Genomic DNA, 22066 nt, shown 5'->3' with positions numbered 1-22066 from the left:
GTTTGGGTGGATGACGAGGTAGGTGGTGTTGAGCGTTTACCTGAGAGGGCGGCGTTCATTCAGTGTGTGTGTGTGTTCATTGCTTGGTCCGACTGTTTTCGGTATAAGAGGCGCGTTTCTGTTTCACCATGTCCGCTCACCGCATCTGTTTCATCCGGGACAGTCAATTCATGCATGCCACAAGTTGCATGTTTAAACAACGCGTTCTTCGCATAGGTAGGCCCGTTCGTGTGGGTGTTCAGAACTACTTCCGTCTTTACGAGCTTTTTTTGGTGTGGTGGGATCGTCGCGCGAAGTCTCAAAGCCGAGATAATGCGGCTTTAATTTCATGCTAACTGCATTAAGGCTGTCGGCAAGAACGGATCGTTTTCCATTGAAAGTATTCGGCACGCGCTTTAAGATTAATTTTTGGACTAGCAGAAAGGGGGAACGGGTGTGCTAAAGGACGAAACATACCTGGACCGCGCTATGGTCCCTAACGAATCATTCAGTCACACAAAAGCAAAAAATTAAGGAAAGCCGAACTTATAGAAAAGGGGTCTGGTATATAACAACTGCGCATGTGTTGCAGGGAGCAGAACTTTGGTAAGGATGAAACTCGCGTAAATAGGGAGGAAACTATATTTTTATATCACCACCATCTTGGAAATGCGGAGTAAGCTTATAATGATGTGTGCGATTCTGACAACAATTTGTCAAGAACAGGCACAATGAGTGCTGATCAAAAACAGGCTACCTTCTACATGACCATTAGAAAAAAAAAACAGTTCAGCAGATATGAACTCACTTATGTTCTTTCAGCCACCCTTTACTAACTCGTCGTGTGCGGCTTCGCAAAGCTAGTCGACTTGAATAGACGACAGTTTCGTTCCCATGTGAAAAAGAATAATGTAACCAATTCTGATTTGTGCAAAAGAGATGCTCTCCATTTTGTATTTCTAATTCATTTCCGATTTGAAGCCAGTCTCAAAACATTAAATTACACTCGTGATTGAGATAGCCGATCACGCGCTGCTTGGAGTGCTCTATTAAAGTTAATAAGATCAAGCTACACGAAACAACCCATGGAGTATCAGCCACAACTTTGTTGTTGGCGTTTAAACAACTGGCGATTCAACTGTGTAAATTATGACAGTCAGATTAGCTAAATGAACTTCTGCCGCATAGGCGTAAAATTTGTTATATCCGATCGAAAACTAAATTGGTTTCTTATGGTATGCTGGCAACCTACTTTTGAAGTGATCATACAATAATCAGCACCTTATGAAAATTTCTGTTCTCTAATGAACTTGAAAAACGCTGAAGCCAAGGGTGTCCTCCAACATGGCACTATATTTTTGTTGATATTTTTGTTCATTTGTTCAGGTTAGTCGCATCGCTTCTTAGTTTCAATGCAATTATCCGGAGTGTATCTAGGTAAAGTAACAGTATTAGAATCAATAATTATTCAGACAACTAAGAAACATTAGGACAAACACACGCAATGATCCCGAGTCAGCAGCAAGATCAAACGCATATAATTAATTGAAGAAAATAGTTCCTCATTTAGAGTGAAGCTTTGTTTGTCTACTTCCCCAGGATTTGGCGTAGCTGCTGCTACTCGCTTTCTCGCCGTGTAAACTGGGCCGATACCGCAGGAGACGTGATCAAAGCTGGCCTGACCCGAGGGACAGCAGAACTAAACATGCACACTTGGTGGGTCGATCCTATACAACCAATTGCAGGGTATCCCAATTGGAACAGACCAATAAATACCCACCACTATAATCATATATGATAATATCGGTTTATATGGGAACGCACAGGTTTTCATACAGCATTCTATTGGATATATAGTATTATGTATGCAGGGCATATGGGGCCTACTGCCTACGAATGTATCATCGCAAGGGTTGAAATGTCGTTTGTAAAGCAAGACGATCCTGGAAGGCGTGTAATCGAAGGTATGCATTGGCTATCCTAACAATTATGACGCACTACAGCTGCTCACGTGTAGCAAGTGAACCTAGCTCCCTTACCTCTTTCTTTCTTTCCCCAGCACAGGGTAGCCAGCCGGTATTTACACTGGCTAACCTCCCTGTCTTTCCTCCCCTTTGTCTCCTCCTCCTCTTTTAGCGCCGAGGTGTTGAAGAGTTAAACGTAGCTGAGGTTCTTATACACAGCTGCGGCGCAGAGAGGGAAAGCACAAAGAACAGCTGTGACGTTACAGGGGAGGGCAGTTTGGAGTGACTGGAGCTGCGTCATGTTTTATACGTTACAAACGGTGAATTAACCCTGAAAATTGGGCTAGTTGGATTGGATTCACGGTAGCAAGCAAAACTCAGCGCTAAGACGAAGGACTTGGCCACTGACGTGCATTCCTCTCGTTTTCATTAGTGTTAACTCTAAGTTCCGTTTGTTACTATGAGTTACAAATGGCGTTTCTATAGTTAAGTTGTAGCCTAAAGGATTTTCTTCATGCGTTTTGATTGAGAGGTGTAATTGATATTTCCTTTGCAACGGGTATAGACGCGCCAACACACACACACACACACGCACACGCACACGCACACGCACACGCACACACACACAACCTAAAAAATAATAAGAGACAGAACAAAAAACAGAAAACGCCTGCAGAGTGCTCAGAAAGCCGGAGCTCGGTGTAGTATACGCTAACTATCACCGCTTAACCTCTCCGAAGGATCACACTGTTGTTATTATCACCTCTCCTGGCTTTCCAACAGCCCTGCCTGACCTCAGGCAAGAGGAAAGTGATCTCGTTCTTTCTTTTTTGTTTTCAGCAAAGCATCCGACAATACACCTCCGCTGGACGGCTCTAATTGCCAGTTTCCGTTTTCACGGAAAAGAAAGGTTTTCGCACTGGGCCTATAACGTAGAGGCCCAAACAGTAAGAGGGGCACCGGCGGAAAGGAGATGCAGACGCAAGCACAGACATGCACGCCTCACACTCCGTAACACTCCGGTGAGGGCGAGAAATTTAAACAACGACGGAACAAGAAAGGCTGGCTTTCCTGCAAGCTAACGAGCGCTCCTGCGGCTATAGTCCCCGCAGGAACGGCGCACGGGTCCATAGCACTCTCGGGTGAGGCGGCAAACAATGCCGCGCACCGTCTCCTCCCCTCAACCGAACCGAGCAATTAACCCAAACTGGGCAACCCAGGCCGGCCGAGCTCGGCGAGAGGCCCACCATCGTTGACCTTGAATCCGAGGAAAAAAGAGAAAGAGGCGATTGCTTTTACCCGGAAAAGCTAGACGAAGCAAGAGGAACGAAAGCGGCCTCAAAAAGCCGCGTAGAGCATTATTATTATTTTTTTTTAGCATCCTGCCCTTCCGAGGCAACTGATGCTCGCACACACATAGAAAGAGTGTATAATAGCTTTCGTATGTACCGAAGATTGCGGTATACGCACACATAAGCGCCCGCAAATCTCGTGGCATGGCTTCAAATTTAGCCGAGGCAGGCCTTCCGAGGATCATCCGCAGGCGCTATATAAGAGTGCAGAAGCGTCGTTCAAGGTTGTATATATACGTTCCACTCTACACGTACACGCAGTGTAATACCCGCGTAGAGGGAGCCGCGTTTCAGGGTGGGAGGCTTCGGCCACGCCCCCAGATCTCTCAAGTGGTTTTCACGTCATGATGAAGCACTGAACGCGTTATTAGCACCGTTCTCGTTTTCTTTTTTCCCCTGCTTTCCCCTCTGTGCTCACTTTACGGGGGTCTCGAGCAGCGAGCATCGGCTTGCGCCACTCCTCGCCCCCCCCCCCCCCCTCCCACCCCCTCTCTGTGCGGCTGTCTTCGTTATATCCTTTTCATCACGTTTGTCTTCTGTCTTTTTCGAGCGTTTCCATTGCCTGCATGGAGTCGGTGCGCAGACCCGACTCTATACGTAAATGCGATCTCTCCGTGGCTATGGGTCAGCTTGAGGGGCTCCGGATGTTTTTTGGGCGACGTTGATCGATGCGGTTAGGTGAGTGCAAGTTCGTTCTGCGGGCGCGCGGTAGTCGAACTATGTAGTACGCCTCAGAAATCACGAGGATGCTCAAATGGAGAGCGAGAGAGAGAAAAAAAAAACGATTTAATATTTGCGGCAGCTTCGCAACGCTGAAAGCTGAAGGAGCTTGTATACGCAGACCATCGTGCGTTCTCCCGTCATCCATATTGTGGGGACCGGTGCATGACGCGGAGCGAATCTTAAGCTCGAACTCAGCGCTTACGCATAGCTTATAGGCATACTCACGAATTCTAGCTAACCTGCTGTCTCCGGCAGACATTCAGCTCGTAATATAACAGTGGTGGCTGCTTTGTGCTTCGAGCAGTTTCAGCCTTGCAGAACTACGTATATACCAGAACTATTGCACCCGAGTTTCATCAGGAACCTACACATAATTATGCAAGTAAGACATTGCGTGGATTGACACAGAGCATCTTCTCTTTCGTCGAAACGCGGTGAGGACAGGTTCTTTTTACCAGAGCAGAACTCCGGTGCTGAAGTAACCAATTATGATGGCCAGAAAAGCGTGACGCACACTCGCCCCCACGCACTCACGCAATGGAGGGTAGAGACTTGGCCATGTTGGTAGCCCATGTTTAACATAAGGACAGCGCGAGAAACGGGGACGAACGAAGAAAGACACGCACAACGCCGTGTGCGCGTCCTTCGTTTGTACGTGTCTGGTATGTTACCAGCCGCAATGGCTCAGTGGCTAAGGCGTTGCGCAGCAGAGTACCAGGTCGTGGGTTCGATGCTCAGCCACGGCGGCCGCATTCCGATGGGCGCGGAATCCAAGAACGATCGTGTACCGTGCGTCGGGTGCACACGAAAGAACCCCCAGGTTGACGAAATTATCCCAGAGTTCCTCCAGTATGTGAAGAGACCTTGGTGCCTCGCAGAGGCGCCGGCTACTGCTGCTGTTCTCCGACGTGCAATAAAATAGGGGAACACTCTGGGAAGATCAAAGCCACAGCAAAGCAACAGCACTCAAGAACGATGTTTTCCGCGAGTATAGTTCACAATCTAGGTTCACAAGCTAGAAAACAAATGCCAATGACGTCCTCGTGTGAAAGAAAAAAAAAGAAAAAAAAAGCAAAGAATGAACAAGCATCACCACAATATGTCATACAGCATAACATAAGAACATACAATGAACATACAAGACCACATCTATGTGATCTATGTTGCCGCAAGGACCGCAAGTGTCGATGCACATGTCTGAATAAGTGTAAATATGAATTATAAAGAGTCCAACATCTTTCAAGTTGTATGAAAATTTCAACTAATTTTCCACGATTCTCGTTTCCTCAAGAGAATCGACAGATACACGCATTGTCCGTATTTGCAATTTTTCTGTTGGTCACGCACCCTAGAGTTTCTGCAACTACAGCGGCCGTCTATCAAAAATCGGCAGTTATCTTGGCAGCTTTTTGCGGCTAGCTGAGTATTCGCCACAATTTTAGGGAAAGTATTCTATGCATATCTTAATCAGATTCTTCACAGGAACAAATCGGGCTAAAAGTTTTTCCTATCTGTTATAAGAAGCACTTCGTGACGCCTGCGCGGAGTTGGATAATCTACGTACTAATGTTTCTATCGCGTGGCTGACCTTAACTGGCAAGGAGAACTTCGTAAGTGAATCTATCCTGAATAACGTTGAGCAGTGAACCCCCTTATTAAGCCAAGTCTGTCTTGTAATTCTGCCGCAGATACTGTTACCATGCAGTGCAATGCGCATTCTTTTTTGACAAACGAACAAGTAAATTTTCATCTTATTTATGTGCCACGCGCGCCAAAGCATTTACAGCATCACTCGTTGCAATTCCGCAATGACTCGTTACCCATTCGAGCACGACTATCTTACTGTTATTCTTTTGCAATGGTGTAAGTCTTTTGTATCTCATATATACTAAAGCATCATTAGCATGAGCAAAAGCGGACGTTTCTTATGGAGAATAATTGCACTTCATAATCACTTGACACCACGCATTGTCACACATTTACACTGAGCACCAAGATCACATTCAAGTATATATACAGCCGAATCACGCATTGGTAAAAGTTTACCACATGTGCTTGATTCTGGTTTGCGGGGCACAAGCCGCTAACAAATGGTCTCAGAGCACTCCTTCAACCACGGCAGAACATTTGCGCAATTCTCTTCGCAATGAAATTGTTCCGTTCACAAAGGCGGCGTCCCTCATAAGCCATTGTGCTGTGTCGGTACGCTAAACCCCTTAATTTAATTTTAATTTTGGTTTGTTGGGTTTACTGCCTCCACGCTCGGCAAATTCTTCTATTTCAACAGGAGCTTTATGCAGGACGGTTAGGTCCAGCACCCCCAATGAGAACCTGTACGAAATTAAACAAAAACGCAAAGGCCACAAGAAAGAAAGAAAAAGAAAGTAAAGAAAGAAAACGAAGGAAGAAAGAAAGAAGAAATGAAAAAGGAACACGTAATGTCTTTTTCTTTGTTCGTTTTCTCTCTCTGTCCTTATTGATTTGTTTTGCTTCTTTTATTATTATTCTGCAAAACACGAATAAAGATACAGCGCAAAGGGAAACACTCCGGCAGGGAAGAAATACTGATCAATAACGTTTGCAGACCAAGGGCAACTTGTAATCAATGGGATCGTCCGGCCAGATTTGCTTCCGGTGTGTATCGGTCGGGAAGGCTGCGGCGAAAATGCGAGTCACGTCTGGCCACTTTATGACTATTTTTATTCTGTGCGGTGTTTCGCCCTTTATCTATGTATATATTTACCGCTGACTGTTGCCCTGGAGACGCACAGAAGCGGCGAGGTTGGAGAAGGTGGGGCAAAATGATAAAGGCGCGCACGATCTGTCAGTTAAAAAGCAGCAGGTATATATAGTGGGTAGCACGCACGCACGCACGCACGCACGCGCACGCGCACACACACGTACACACGCACGCACGCACGCACACGCACAACGTATGTAGGCAAAGGTACAGTACTGCCGGCATTCCGTTACGACCCTTAAGTTAGGCAAGGTCGTCACCAGATATGACAATAAGACGTAAATGCGACAAGAAAGCTCATAGATATAATCACTTGGGCAATATTATTATGCTTTGACATTTGCATCTATTTTCGGAGCAACACCTTGCATTTTATCCCTTTCGCGGCACATGTGATAGGCAACACAGTGCGAACAAAATGGTTCAAGCATTTTTTTACAAACAAACAAACAAGTGTTGGTGACTGGCTGACTGGTCATTTTTAGGGCTGCAACCGTTGTCATGATTACGATTAAATTAATTATCGGGTTTTGTTTATTTTATTATTCTTATCATATTTCTTTATTTATGCTGTAGAAAATGGATAAACTGAGTAGCCGAGGCACTCTCTGCATAATTATCTATGCCATTCACTTCTCCACCAATGTAAAACAGCGTTAGAACAGCGCTGTAAACGCACTGAACAGAGGCTCGAAGTACACGAGCTTGAGTTGACTCCAGTGCAAGGATTGACTGCGCCTTCTCTCATCAGCATGAACTCTCTACATCGTTGCCACTGCCCCATTGTCTGTTGTTAGTTTATCCTCCTTTGTGCATGTACGATACAGTGAGCAAGATGTAGTTACTTCTTGTTAACCTCGCTAAGCTTCTCTTCCCCTTTGTCACTCAGCCAGAAAAAAAAAAAAGTTGAAGTCGTCATGCAGTAAAGAGTTTCCACCTGACAACTTTCTACGTTTATACAGGGTGTGCCAACTATCATGCACCAAGATTTAGAATTATGGGAATGCCACGTAGCTAGACAGAACCAAGGTAATGTTGTTTGCTCATATTATTTTCTTTGCATTCCGCCTAATTACATAATTATTCTTAATTAATTAATCAATTTCTCAAATATTATAATTAGATGAAAACTGTCAATAAGAAAATTGTAGCGCAACATCAAAAACTCCCGATACAGCTTTCGATTGCTCAACACGTGCTCTACATAAATGTGTTTTTCCGAGCGTGAAAGAAGCCCGCGAACACACGCAAAGTGCCTCGAGCGGCCAGTTACGCGGCAGTTTTGCGAGTATTCGTGGTCTTCTTTCACGTTCGGAAAAACACTTTCATCTACGAGGGCGAACCAGAAAGTCTTTTACAAGTAATCAGAAATACACGTACTATTGTATAGTATACGTACCTTACACTATTTTTCCACATAGTACCCACACCGGTACAGACATTTGTCCCATCGCAGCACTAAACTTGAGATGCCCCTGTGGAACCTACGCCGGAGTGCTGCCTTGACTTCATCGTTGCACGTGAATCGCTCTCCTGCCAGGAACTTCTTCAGCGGACCGAAAATGGTGAAATCATTAGGGTCGAGGGGTCGAATCACTAGTCAGCGCGTGGTACATACATCGTGTAAATGCATTATCACATATAATCACAACAGAACAATCAACATAACATAATTCACAAACACATGTATATATACAGCGACATTGAAATGAAAGGAACAATAAAAGCGTTAATAACGTCCAACAATGCCGCTGTCTTCAAGAAAAGTCTTTAGTGATTTTAAAGCGCTCTTCTGCAAGGACATTGTTGGCCAAGGACCCAAAAGTTTCTTTAAACTGAAAGGTCTGCGGTCTTATTTAATTAGGGTTGATTTAAGTCGGCATCTTGGTGTGTCGTGATGGGGCAATCTAGAAGGAGGTGATATATACCTTCGTCTACAAATCCACAATGACATTTGGGGGTTTGCCCTCGGCCGATCCTGTGTAAGAAATGCGTTGTGTAGGCAGTGCCTAGACTTAATCGATAAATATAGCCTGGTGTTAGGAGACCGCAAAACACTCCACTCGCCCTTTCCCTTCGCCTACACCCCTGCAAGGCACAAAGGGGAATAGTCGTTATCCGCTGTATTCAAGAAAGAACGTACTTTGTGGACGGACGTCTATAGTTTTCTGTTTTCAGCACTGAGGAAGAGATCAAGTGGTTTTCTGGGAGTATAAGTTGTGAGGCCAGGTTGCCAGTAGCTTTGATTCGGGAAAAGGCCGAACATCCATACACTTCTATTCATTGAAGTCGGTATATTTATCTACCTCCCTTTTTTAAAACAGTAACAGATGTGCATTGTGTTTGACTGACGCCATGGCCCTGCTTTCGACCGAGATGCGAGAAATTTAAACTGAGTATACATATAGATGATCTCTCTGATATATCTTAATTCAGAAAATTGACTTATTTAATTTTGCCTTTGCCTTCCCGATAGCGGCACCAAATTGGATAGTGAGGCTTCGACATGTTTCTGAACTCGCCGATTACGAATTCACTTCTTAACACTGCCTTCGACTTCGCTGTTTGACGCGGATTGTGACATGCCCAGAAGTGATGAGCAGTGGATGAACAAGGAATTCCGCTTAAGCCAACGTTTCGACAAAGGGAGTTGTCTTCGTCAGTGCAGCAACATCTCCATCCAGCCTCTATCTTCTAGTGAACTTCTTTCTCCTTTGAACATGGCCCGATTATATTTGCGAAGATACAGGATATTTGCCACCTTTATACACATATAAGGCTACTTTCTGCTCAGCAGGACCTGTGCGCTTGACGTTCTTTAGTTGTCACCGATAAAAAAAAAAGTAAATTATGGGGTTTTACGCGTGGCAAAACCATGACATGATTTAGGTATAAGGCACACCGCAGTGGCTAACTGCTGATTATTTTTGAACACGTACACCTAAATGTATAAGTACACCAGTGTACTTATTTTTTTCATTTCGGCCCCGACGAAATTCAGCCGTCGGGGCCGGCAATCGAACCTACGACCTATTGCTTAGCAGGTCTACGCCATAGCCGCTAAGCCACCACAGCGAGTGTCACCGACATGCTACAGGTGCACTTCCTTTTGATCGTCTATGCAACAGTATTTAAAGAATCCTCGTTATAACGAAATAATCTATAAACAGAATGTGTCGAACTGCTTTATAAGTGATATTTCGCTAAAAAAAATATTCGCTTAAAGGAGGAATAGTAACATGCGAAGCGCACCCCAACAGTCCGTGCAAACTCGTAAAGCATGAAGCATGGGTCACGCTCGACAGTGGAGAAATGACAGTATGCGGGATTCTCCTGGCGGCCGTGCCATATCTCTCACTTAACATCGCGTGACAAAGTCACGCGATGTTAATGGTTGCCACCGTGCAGAAAAACACGAAACATATCAAAATGTCACCGTCTACGCTGCATAGGATGGTTCCGTGTTGATTTCCCTTTGAGCATTTTGTAGGAAGCGGTGTTCGGCGCCCATTCAATTCAAATATTGGCGTCTAAAATGTACGCGGTTTGGAGGTGCATGGAGTTTACTGCATATGACGAAAGGAATCTGTTTTCTGTTGTACTTATTTATGACGCCATCTTCCGGGACTATAGTCGTTGTATTCATAATTTTCTTTGTTGGTTGTAATTCAATTCACAGAGACAAGGACGCCATTTCTAATATCAGCCCTTGAAAAGATTTGGTAACAGCTTATCTTGAGTTATCACTGACAATAGCATTTCGTCATGAACACGATCTATTTCATGACGGATGGAGTGCCGGATGAACCGAAGTCGCTGTCACGCCGGCATTCAATGCGCTAACAAATCGGGTACGGTGCAGAGTAGAACGAATGAAAGTGAAAAAAATATAGTTTGGTCATAAGGCCGAAGCAATGAATGCGACGGCAACATGTTAGAACATTACACGAAGACCCCTAGCTGTGGTGGCAGTATGAATTGAAGCAAACGTAAGCTGATGAAGTAACGACGAGCTGTTGTGCTATAGAGTACTCTGTTTGAATAATGCCATCGGACAATTGCATTTATTTTTATTAGTTAAAGCCAACGTCTTTCTTAGCGACTTTGCCACCACTCTTCCGTATATCGGGTGTGTTTAAAAACCTCATTCCAGTGCCGATACCGGTGCACAGCCGCGCCAATAAAATTACATCATTTTTTTTAGCTCTGTTATTGTTTCACGCGTTTAACATTTAAGTCTGAGAAGATTCCAGAGGAAAGACATGACTGTCGTTGTTTTCTTTCTCAAATGATTGCCAAACTGCCATTCTTAAAATGTTGAGGAATAATTTTGTAAAGAATGTAACACCTGGTATGAGCAACTTCAGTGATTGAGTGGTGCTGCAATATAATCCGCATATACCGCATGTCATAAAGCCTGGCATGGCATATAGCATGCATATACCACGCATATACAGAACCTCACGACGACGACGACCACGAAAATTCGCTTGGAGTGCCCATATATTTACTATCACAATAAAATGAGGAACCCAGTTGCAGGCAAGCTGCCAAAACAAGTGTCGAAGCGGTTCTCGAACTGAAAGCATTCATTGCGCAGCGCAGCCGAAGTGAGAGCTTTCTTGCGGCCAACCGAGATAGCGCCGAAGCAGCAGCGACAGAAAACAAAAAATAAAAACGAAATGAAAACGTCAGAAAGGAAAAGAGAGCAGCACACCGGTGTAGGGGGGTGGGAGTAGAAGAAGGTTGGCGGCTGGCTGGGCGCAAGGAGAAGAAACGAAGCACGCGCCGCCCGCCACCGCCAACGACCGGTAGCGACCGAGGAAAACGCGCCGAGCCAGCGCAGCAGCAGCAGCAGCAAGCGACGGCGGCGGCGGCTGCGGCGACCGCGTGCGTTCTCCGCCGCCGCTACCGTCGGCGAGGGAAGCGGCCTCCCAGTGCGGCCGGAGCGGCGCAGAGCCGGCCTCTCCAGCTCCGGCGGCCGCCCGCGCGCCCCGACCGCTCCTCCTCCGGGCGAGCTTCCCCGCCAACCAGCGCGGTTTTGCACGTCAGCCCCCTCGCGCGCGCGCGCCCGCGTCGCCCGCTGCGGCAAGCCCCGCACACCCACACGCCGCTCGCGGCGCGTCACGCACGCACACACACAACGCAACAGGCGCTCGCGCGCTCGCGCCGCCGCCGTCGCTTCCAGCGCTGCCCGCACCGCGGCGCGCACTATTTCTCCTCTCTCATTTTCTCTTACTTCTAGGAGGTGATGGAGGAAGAGGGAGGAAGAGAGGTGGTTCATACTTTTCCTCGATTCTTTCCCCGCAAAGGAGGAGAGCAGCGTCGTTAACGCGTAAAACCTGGAAGGGGAGGCTCTGGTGGGCGAGAGGTCGCGGGTGGCCGCGAAGAGGAGGGAAGCGGTGGTGGTGGCGGGGAGGCGCGCGATGCGAGGGGTGGGAGAGGAGGAAGCCGAGGCGGTGCGGCGGCGGTGCGGTCTGGCAGACGGCCGATTCGGGCAGAGCCCGCAAACCTCAGAAGGGCGGCGAGTGCGCGTGCGCGTGCGCTGGTCCGGGCAGCGTTCAATGCATCTGCCGGCGGCAGCGGCCGACCAGGGCAGCAAGCAGCAGCCGCCGCGTGAACAGCAGACGACGACGACGACGCACCGCGAGTCGTCCTCGCATCGGCGTCGCAGGATGGCCGAAATGGTGCTGCCCGGTGAACGGGCCCTTACCCAGGTGCTGGCAGAGCACCCGGGCGAACTGATGCGTACGGGAAGCCCCAACTTGGTGTGCTCGGTGCTTCCCAGCCACTGGCGCTCCAACAAGACGCTACCGGTGGCGTTCAAGGTGGTCACCCTCGGGGACGTTTGCGACGGGACCCTGGTCACGCTGCGTGCGGGAAACGATGAAAACTACTGCGCCGAACTGAGGAACGCTTCGGCCGTTGTCAAGAATCAAGTGGCCAAGTTTAACGACCTCAGGTTCGTCGGCAGGAGTGGAAGAGGTGAGTTCTGGTGCTCCAGTTTCCTTTACTCCCTCCTGATCCCCCGTCGCTCCCGATGAGCACGTGCGGGGTAAAGTGAGGACAAAGCCTGGAGACGTTGCCCGAACAGTTCGGTCAGGGATGACGCGATGACATCAAGCGGGGGGAAAAAAGAAGTGTTTGAGGACAGGCAAGCTTTAACTGCTCGCTACTAGCAGTTGTTTGCTTGATCATGTGATCGATCATTATAGTGTCGTTCGTAGAAAAAAATCCATGGTCATTGGCTCGCTGTACTGCTCTATTTCTTTCGGTTTAGGATGTCGCAGCTGTTATCACGCGCAAATGAATTCCGGTGTCCGCTCCAAGACCATTCAGATAGCACACGCGCTGTATTCGCCACTGCTGCCTGCTACGTTTTCTGACGTGCGACAAACACAACTATGCACTGAAGCTACAATAGAGTTCCATTTCTCCTGTTAGTCGCGCTTATTCATAGTGTTGGGAATGTTCCCGAACATGTGTTGAACCTTTTCATAGTTGTTGGATAGTCTGCTGTGGCGATTTGTTTTCCTATTCATTCTAAATTTGCACGTGTGCTATATTAAAAGACGCGCTTAGCAGGAAAACTCCACAGGAGCCAGAAACGTGCGCGCGATGTCAGGGGATATGTCTTCGCTCGCTAGGCTTTCGCGAGGAAGCTTTCCGCGAGAAGTGCACGTTTCATTTCATGGCAAACCAACATCTGGTGCCACAGAAGTGCGGTGATCGATCGTTGAAATGTGAAAAGCGTGTCATACTAAAGGAGCAGCTTTTGGTTCACAATAGACTATCGTGATACGGCTGTGCTGGAAAGACAACGGCACACAAGTATTTATTGTCATGCTTGGTGGGAGATACGCTCCTGCCAAAGAGAAGTCCTTGTTCACGATCAGCAGAACGCGCCTCTTTCGCAATATAGCACTTGCATATTACGCAGCAAGAAAATTATATACTTTCGTAGACGGTGTGGATGGAACTGAGATGCACTTCGTGGTTGTCAAGCACTGACGCAAAGTTTAGGTTAGTTCTACTATTTATGCTAGCATATAAAATTTGTGTATTTTCGAAAACTGGTCGCTATGGAAGGAAGTTCACCCGCGGATTTTAGCTCTAAATACAATATCCACCGCAGGGGTACGTATAGCCAATCCCATGGAAAGTTATTGATGTTTGCGTACTCCCGCTTCTCGAACGGTTCGCTAAACCGCGCTAATTTTCGACACGCAGAGTGAGTACCGCATTTACTATGTTGTGTCGTGGCCGAATTCGATTCGCTACCAAGCTGTCCACAATAGCGCTTTACCGTGAAGTATGCACTGATGGCAGTTTTAGTTGCGCCCGAATTTCGGTATGAGAAAAACGTACCTTTATTGTTTCTTTAATGCGCGGATGCATTGGTTTTTAATTGAGTACATATGCTGTTCCGGGTGACATTAGTTGTAGCTGTTTATTAATTAGCCCAGTTTACTGCATTGCTTTAGGCAAAAGTAAGTGAAGAGCACGTATGCCATAGACATGAATAATGCATGTGTGGTATGCCCCTTCGCGTATGACATTGCATTAATGTTGCTGCCAAGATTTCTTAACAGTGCCATTATGGAGTCGTACGGCAGTGTAAATATCTACAATAGCAAAGCAATGTACCACTAGAGGCAAGTTTGACAAAGGTAGCAGGGCTACAAAATATTAACAGGGAATGTCCTTGCTCATGGGTACTCAGTGAGTTCAGACGCAATCTTGAAATTCAGCTGTTATCAGAGATGCAAAGCTATTGCTTAGGTGCTGAACATTACGGGAATAATTATGTGCCATAGGTTTGATACTTAATCAACAAATCAAGTGAAACATCGGCTCACACTTCAAACCTTAGTTTTGCCTGAATTCTGATTGAACGTTCTTTGGCATACTTATTTGTACTGAATGTTGCTATTTCCTCTGTAGGAACATCACTTACCAGCTGTCTGCAGTTGAAATGAGACGGCAATAGTGGAGAAGTAATTATTGGCTAGTTATCGGTTGCGCCTTGATTGTCACAACCCATAAGTGTAGATGCAATTAAGACAGCACGTACAGACTATACAAAGTATATATTGTTCTGCTGTACCTCATGTCACGAACACCCACGAGGTATACATTTAGAAACTGTTTAACATCGTGTATATCATCGTGTTATGTATGGCAGCATAGGACGACGTTAACTCCTCCTGGTTCTTTATTCATGTTTTTCAAGTACTCCTGCCAAAAATACAACTGTCTTTGATTGGGGACATTCGTAAACATTCTTGGGGTAACTTGCTTGTTGTATACGATGGCAGGAAAAGGTGGACAAGGAGGAATATCAATAAGAAACAAGCAGGCATTAGTATCGAGAGGGATTACCAAAATTTACAAAACGATCTGACACAAAATATTTTACACCACCAATACGTGCCACAGCAGTTGTCTGCAGGCTTGTTCCTGTGGATTTGTGGCCTTTGCATACAATCGGACTGAAACCTATGAAGCATGTTTATAATTGAATACACAGTATGCACTATTGAAAGTACATCTTGTTAACAGTGACATATCCTAAACAATTCGGCATTCGATATAAAAGTCCCGTTCCTCTAGGGGAGAAGGGATAGCTGCAACTGACATGGGCGTCGATTACATCACCTCAACTCATGCTGCACATGCTCGTACTTGACTAGAAAACACCATTGTGTTCGGTCTATTTGTTCCCAATACCTCCAGTGACAAACTGATAAACATTTGCATACTTGAAGCGCTGCATGGTTGAGCGATGTAGAAGGTTTATAACAACTACCTCATGATTCGATCAAGTTTGATTCCAAATGCGTCTTTACGTTTACATTCACTTTCACCTATACTTACATTGACATGATTAATCATGTTTTCTGATACTGTGATTTGGTGTGTCCTACTTAAAGCTAAATTTTTACTTGAAAGGTAGTTAAGGCGGGTATCCGCATCATAAGGGAGCGGTGGGCTCCTCCTTACCCGCAGACAAGTGCGGCATGCGCAAACAATAAGTGCTGATAAATGAGCCTGTTTGGCGCGCGTGCAGCAGTGCAAGACGTAATAACCGCCTTCTCCTGTAATGCATATTTCTTTCTTTTTCATTTTTTTACTTTTTGAGCTTATAGTGATGCACAGTAGAAGCCGTACCGGCAACAGACAATTACGACAAGCTTGAATACAGCTGCCGCACTTAATTCTATAGACTTTTGTCGCACTCGTCAGTTGACAGTGCAAAAAAACGGTTATATGCCTTATTCTGCAAGAAGGTCTGCGTTCGACAGTCAGACGTAACGTTTCACCACGAGTGCGGGATCTGCTTGCGTTGTACGTTATGCAGAATGTGTGACCAGCGGGTACACATTGACGTTGCCACGTCATACCACGCGCTCAAACCGCATAACAGCACGTGCACGTTCTCCGGAGGAGAACGTGCAACGGTGCTGTCGCTCCGAAGTTATACGCTGCGTAAATTCTTCCACGACGTGCTGGCACCGTCAACATTCTTTCCCAGCCGGAGAAACGAGCGTAGAGTACGTCGGCACGCCAGTCATCGTTCCGAGCATCGTCAGACCACCGCATGCGGTGCGCGGGCGCGAACACACGCATGCACGCGACGGGAAGCCGTTAAATCTGCCGCAGCCTTCGACGACGTGGCTTACCATTAGCGAGCTTTCCCCATCTCCGCGTTAGCGCCGGAGAGGCGCTCGCGTTCGCCCTTCCTGCCCGTGGGCTCATCTAACCAAGGGAAGCCTGCGTGGATTTCGGGAAGTGAGCCGAAGGGAGCAGGGAAAGATGGAACGACGCAGTATCCTAGGACGACAGCGGCGACGACGTACCCCTTTCGACGCCGCGCGAGCGGCGTGCGTTTGTGTCGGCCGCTGATCAATAATTGGGGGGCCGCGTTAAAACCGCGGTTTAATTAGAACGCGCTAGGGCGGGCCATCCGGATGGTATACGCGTTCTGTGTTTGTGTGCGGTGCTTAGCTGCAAGGCCACAGCTGTATAAAGCCGCGGACCATTTCCACTCGCTCTGCCGTCACCAGCGGGGATAGAGAGACGAAATCGGTTGAGGCTGTGACGTTGTGCATGCGCGGGCGAAATGTGGGGACGCAGAAATATACCGCGCGTGCTAGCTATCCGTTCTTCCGTCACCGCCCCTTCTTTCCACCTCCTCGTATAGACCCTTCTCGTCCCGAATACGCTATAGTTTCTCCGGGGTATCCGAATTGAGAGACAGCTTGCCTCCGTGGAATTGGCTCGATTAGCGAACGTCGCTGTACTGTATATGCGTGCCGAGTCGCAAAGCCGGCTGGATCGGCTTCCCCTTGACCGTGTGTATATACGTGCGGTTCACTGTTTACGAGTGGAGCGCATTCGTCGTTGGCTTCCGTTGCGCGGGTCTGCATATGTGGGCAGCGCTTTCTGCACGAAATGCTTTGCGTCCCTGTTATAGGTAGGCCGGTGGGTGGGCACGAACAGTGTTGTGCTATACAGCAACGCGTTGCTGAAAGTACCGTGCACGATATAGGTAATGTTCGCCGTCCCCGTCAGAGCGACGTTGCGCAATAGGTTATTCCGGCATGCTGTCGGCTAATACCTGAAGAGTTAAAAAATGCAGGAATAGCAATAGAATGGCTAACTGATCTGCATTATATACATAGTAAATGGGGCTGTTTAAAGCCATCTATAAACGGTTAATAGCGAGTTATTATGTAAGAAACATTTTAGTGCAATGGAGACATCTTGTCGTCTTTCAATGAGGCAACGGGTATTTATGCACAATAACTATATGTCATATGCTATGTCTGCGCGGTCACTTTTAGCATCTGGAACAATGCTGCAATATTTTTTGGTTTGTTTTGTGAAGTCCTGTAATTCTAGCATAAATAGAACATCGGTCGTGATGTGCGAGAGAAAAATAAATAAATAAAGCATGCACATGGCTCCTCCTCTGACGATGCGAAAAGCGCTAAGCAAGGAACGATTCATGTATACCGTTAAGATGCTAAATTTTCTGTGTGATTCAGCAGAGCATATTGTTATAGTTAATTTTGCTGTTACGAATGTTCGCTGATCGTCTTCATCCACGCTGGCTTGTAATGGTTCCAGCCATGCGACGTGACACTCATGTTAGAACTGCGTTAACAAGGAGAGAGCGAAAAACGAAAGAGTAAGGTCCGAGTAACAATGTGCGGTCGCCTAATGCAATATCACTGGCTATAGAAACAGCGTGGGATATACGCGCCGCGTATACTGTATACAGTGCCATTTAAAGCGGCAGAAAGTTGTCTATCTTTAAGTTCGTTTCGCCAAGAAAATCGATTTGCGTATATGTATGCCGATAGATGCCAATTTCATATTTGGTTGAATTGGTCTTCTAATCTATAGTCTGCAGAGTAACCGCACCTGAGCACACCGGAAGCCTTTGTTGAGCACTGTCTCAATGAGTGCCCTCAACATGACCAGCAGCGAGGTATCTTTGGCAGTCGTCTGAACACTTTAGATAAGCGCCCTTTCTATGTGCGAAAAGTGCTTGGACCCTGCTCGCGCCCCAACACAAGCAGAGATGATCTGTCATGGATCTACGAGACATATTTTTGCTTGCCATTGTTCTGGTTAACCTCCCTGCCTTTCCCCTTTCATCTGTCCCTCTCTCACGGAGAGTGATTTGATAAATTCCTTATGGACGGGAGTTATAGGCACTTTTAATTTTCTTTATGCGCATGACATATATTCGTGCTCGTGTTCTTCTTGGAGCCTAAACGTACGTTTTTTTCTTTCTCCATTTCCTCCAGAATTCACGGACGTGCTTTGTTGTTCCGCTATATTGTTATAGATTTTTGGCAAATTTATGCTTATTTTTTGTTTGTCTTTTTGTTTTTTGCCAATCTAAGATTTTGCGATCGCCGGCCCTCTCGGGACCAAACTTCCATGTTTCACATCTAATAACGAAGATGAAGCTAGCAATATACGAGAGCGGTCGGACATGCTTTCTCTAAATGACGCATGTGTTCGCGCGAGACGCTTCGCCCTCGCCTTCGCCCGCGCCAGGAAGCGACAGGTGTTGTACGTATGGCCGACCGATCACCACAGCGCTAGACGAAGGAGCACGGGGCAGGCCCGCTTCCTCCTAAAATTCAAATTTCTCTGCTTTTCATTCTTTCTCGCTTCTGTCTTTTTTTCTTCTTCTTTTTATTGTTATTCTCTCTGTCTATCCGGCCTCGGCAAAGCGGTCACGGTCGCGCAAGCCATAATAGTGTATTACTTCCGCGGGAGCTTCTCGGCTCGCATTCGTCGTTTTTCGTCGTATCATGTCACGTGCCAATGCACGTTTCGTTTCCAGACCGCGTCGAGTTGATGAAACATACTCGCGCCGTTCTTCGTGATCTCCTTCTGTCTTTCCTTTCTCTTCATTTATTGACGTCATAAAAAATGAAAAAGAAACTCTAATTGGAAAGACAAGGAGGTCGTGTTATGAAGAGTCTCGTAACGAATGAAAATTTTCAAAGGCGGTCGAGAGTATACCCATCTTAGCGTGCCGGTTTTATCGAATGCCAATGAACTCAAGTCGTCAATGACATTTTGATCGACAAAAACGCAGAGAGGTCATACTAAACCAAAGTGCGACGATATAAAAAGAGAGTGAGAAAGAGAGAGAGAGAAAAAGAATGCTGACTTTCGTCAAGCTTAAATGTTTGTTATACGTCAACGCACACGAGAGAAAGTTGTGTTAAGGGTACAAGGAGTACTCCTTGCACGGTATTGTTCATAGAAAAAACGGATTTCGTGTTAGTGATAACACAGTGACACATGTTGCTACTACCCGTGACATTGTATTTCATTCATATAAGCATAATTTCACCGCCTATAAAAATGGCTGCATACGCAAGCAAGGTAGGTTTGGTATTAGGAATGGCAATTGCAGTGTATTGTGGCGTCACAACACTGACGTGTGAGAACGCTGTACGCGCTTTAATATCCTTATCGCGTATAGCGAACCAGTCCGGCCATAACGGCTCTTATAGCGAAATGTTGCGGCTCTGACGGCTCGGTTTCTTATTATATGTCCCCACATGCCCTGTGGAGGAATGGTGTCGCAAAGCACCTGTGCGCATTCAGCATTGTCAATCCATCGACGGCAGTGTCATAATACAACTTATGCAAGGCTACACAGGCAAACTTGAAGCCGAATTGGTTCTTTAGTTACACTTACGTGAGATTCGCAATAGGTACATCGTGCTACTTCCGTCTCATTATATATAAGGTGGATAAATAATCAAGCGCTGCTTCTCAAAGAAGCCGACTAACAACCAACCCTGTTATACGTGACCATTTATTCAAACGTATTCCACCCGAGTCCTGAGACATCGCGGGGGCACTAATATCATGTCAGTCATTGTGTCTAAGGAGAATCGTTAGTGTTGTTTCATTTCTTTTTCAGTTGCATATGTTGTAATTTCTGCTGTACGATCTTCTATATGGATGGCCTACAATCATCTACTGAATATCAACGGAAGTAATCTAAGCAGGGATGCGCAAAGCATCGTTAGCTGACCTCAACAACAACAGTAAGCAATATGCATCCCATTTGAGCCTAGTTGGTTCTTAGATTCTTTAGAATTGAGGACGCAACTTGGGCAAAAAACCGGAAAAGAAGGCGCAATTGATTGTGTCATCTTGTTGCGTGGTACGTTGGTGTAAAAGTTGTCTGCACAATGGACTCTAGATAAGCAGAACTCGCTTACACGGAAATACCTTATAAACGGAACAATGGTTCGATATTTGGTTGGCTGGCCGCCCATAGACACAATGTTAACAAAGTGCAGTTAGACACAACCTATATTCTTTTTTAACTCCGCCTAAACGGAACTATGCTCGAAACTACCACTTACATCATCGGTATACGGAACATGAAAAGTCCGAGGAACATGTCAAGTAGCGATGCCATACTGGGTGAATAAGATCTAATCCATCAGGTATAGTTGCAGGAAATATATTGCAAATTAAAAATGTCGAAGTTGCAACGGTCTTTTTATCGTGAGCAATTCGCTTTAGGCAAGTGATGATCCAGGAGGAGCAAGAGAACATCGGAGTCGGTAAGACCCTGCAGTCTAGCTGTCACTGCTGCTTCGTTCTCAGCGCCAGGAATAAGAGACCCCATGGAGATGATGTCCTAGATACCTGCCCTGAAGATACAGTCGAAAATATCGGCAGAGTTGGTGGCAAATGCCGCGATTGTATTAACGAAGCCACAGATAACATTTCGAGACGCGTCAGTGTTTCGCACCAAATGGCAAGAGATGCAGTTGAAAGTGTGTAGCACTGTATTGAACACGAATACTATGCAGAATTATTAGGAATTCTTCCGCGGATATGTAGGTCACATAACTTCTCGCAAACAAAGCTACTGTATCCAAAGCAGAACCTTTATCTCCCCACACTAGTATTAAAATCATTTGATATTTTGCGAAAACGATTGTTGATAACTTTTGCGTCTTTCGCCTAAATAAACCTTCGGAGAAACGAAACACCTTATTTTATCCCTTAATTCGAGTTTCGCTTAAGCGGAGTCCACGTATATCAATTCTAGGAGCAAAAAGAATAACTAAAAATAACCAAGGCTGCACACAAGGGAGCCGCCGAATGAGCGTCTATGCAACACGAAAATGCACCGAGATTGAGGCACTTTCTTGCGCGCGGCTCATCTCAGCCGCTGGCATGTGACGTCACTCCCGCCCCGCAGAGAAGCCAGCTGCACGCACGAGGAGGGCGCGCATCGCTTAGGGACGAGGCAACACACGATTTAGCGATGGAGTGACTTCGAGATTTCGCATCATTCGTCTCCGCTCCAAGAGGGCGGGCGGGGGGGGGGGGGGGATTGAGAAAGCAGAAAGCAAAGAGAGAGGGCGTTACAAGCGTTTGTTGGTACAGAGAACGCTCACCGTGGAGAAGAAACGAAGATAAACTCAACAAAAAATAGAGAGGAGGAAGCAAGAAAGACACACGCGCCGCGTGTTGCATCTGAGATGCAAGCGGCGTGAGCCATCTGGCTTGCTGTAGCCATCGCCTGCAGAAGAACGGGCAGAGGAGGGTGCATACATTTGCGTCGCGATTCCGACGCCCTCACAGCGTGTGTGCAAGGGCAACGCGGAGGGCTTGGCTGTACAGCGTGTGGCGTTATTGTGTGGCTGGGTATATTCTATATACACGCAGAGGTGCCGTAGTACGCGCTCTTTCTATCAGGCGGGAGCTGGCGGGGGAAGGATATACGCTGATTTATTATT

At 46.6% G+C, this 22066-nt stretch overlaps 1 protein-coding gene across 3 annotated transcripts in view; it reads left to right on the top strand.

Annotated features, from left to right (window-relative positions):
* The first annotated feature begins 12223 nt into the window (after positions 1–12223).
* LOC126521944 (uncharacterized) overlaps positions 12224–22066 on the top strand; it is a 133363-nt gene continuing 123520 nt past the window's right edge. For 2 of the 3 annotated variants that reach the window (XM_055066190.2, XM_050170691.3), the window contains exon 1: positions 12225–12743. In XM_055066190.2, the coding sequence (XP_054922165.2) occupies positions 12323–12743 (421 nt within the window). In that variant the 5' untranslated portion in view covers positions 12225–12322. Of the gene's footprint in view, positions 12744–22066 lie in introns of all 3 variants that reach the window. The other variant, XM_055066189.2, reaches the window with a different exon arrangement.

This window comes from Dermacentor andersoni, chromosome 6 (genome assembly GCF_023375885.2).
Source record: "Dermacentor andersoni chromosome 6, qqDerAnde1_hic_scaffold, whole genome shotgun sequence".
In the NCBI taxonomy this organism is placed as follows: domain Eukaryota; kingdom Metazoa; phylum Arthropoda; class Arachnida; order Ixodida; family Ixodidae; genus Dermacentor; species Dermacentor andersoni.
Note: the sequence above shows the minus strand (reverse complement) of the source record. Positions and strands in the feature narration are given on the sequence as shown.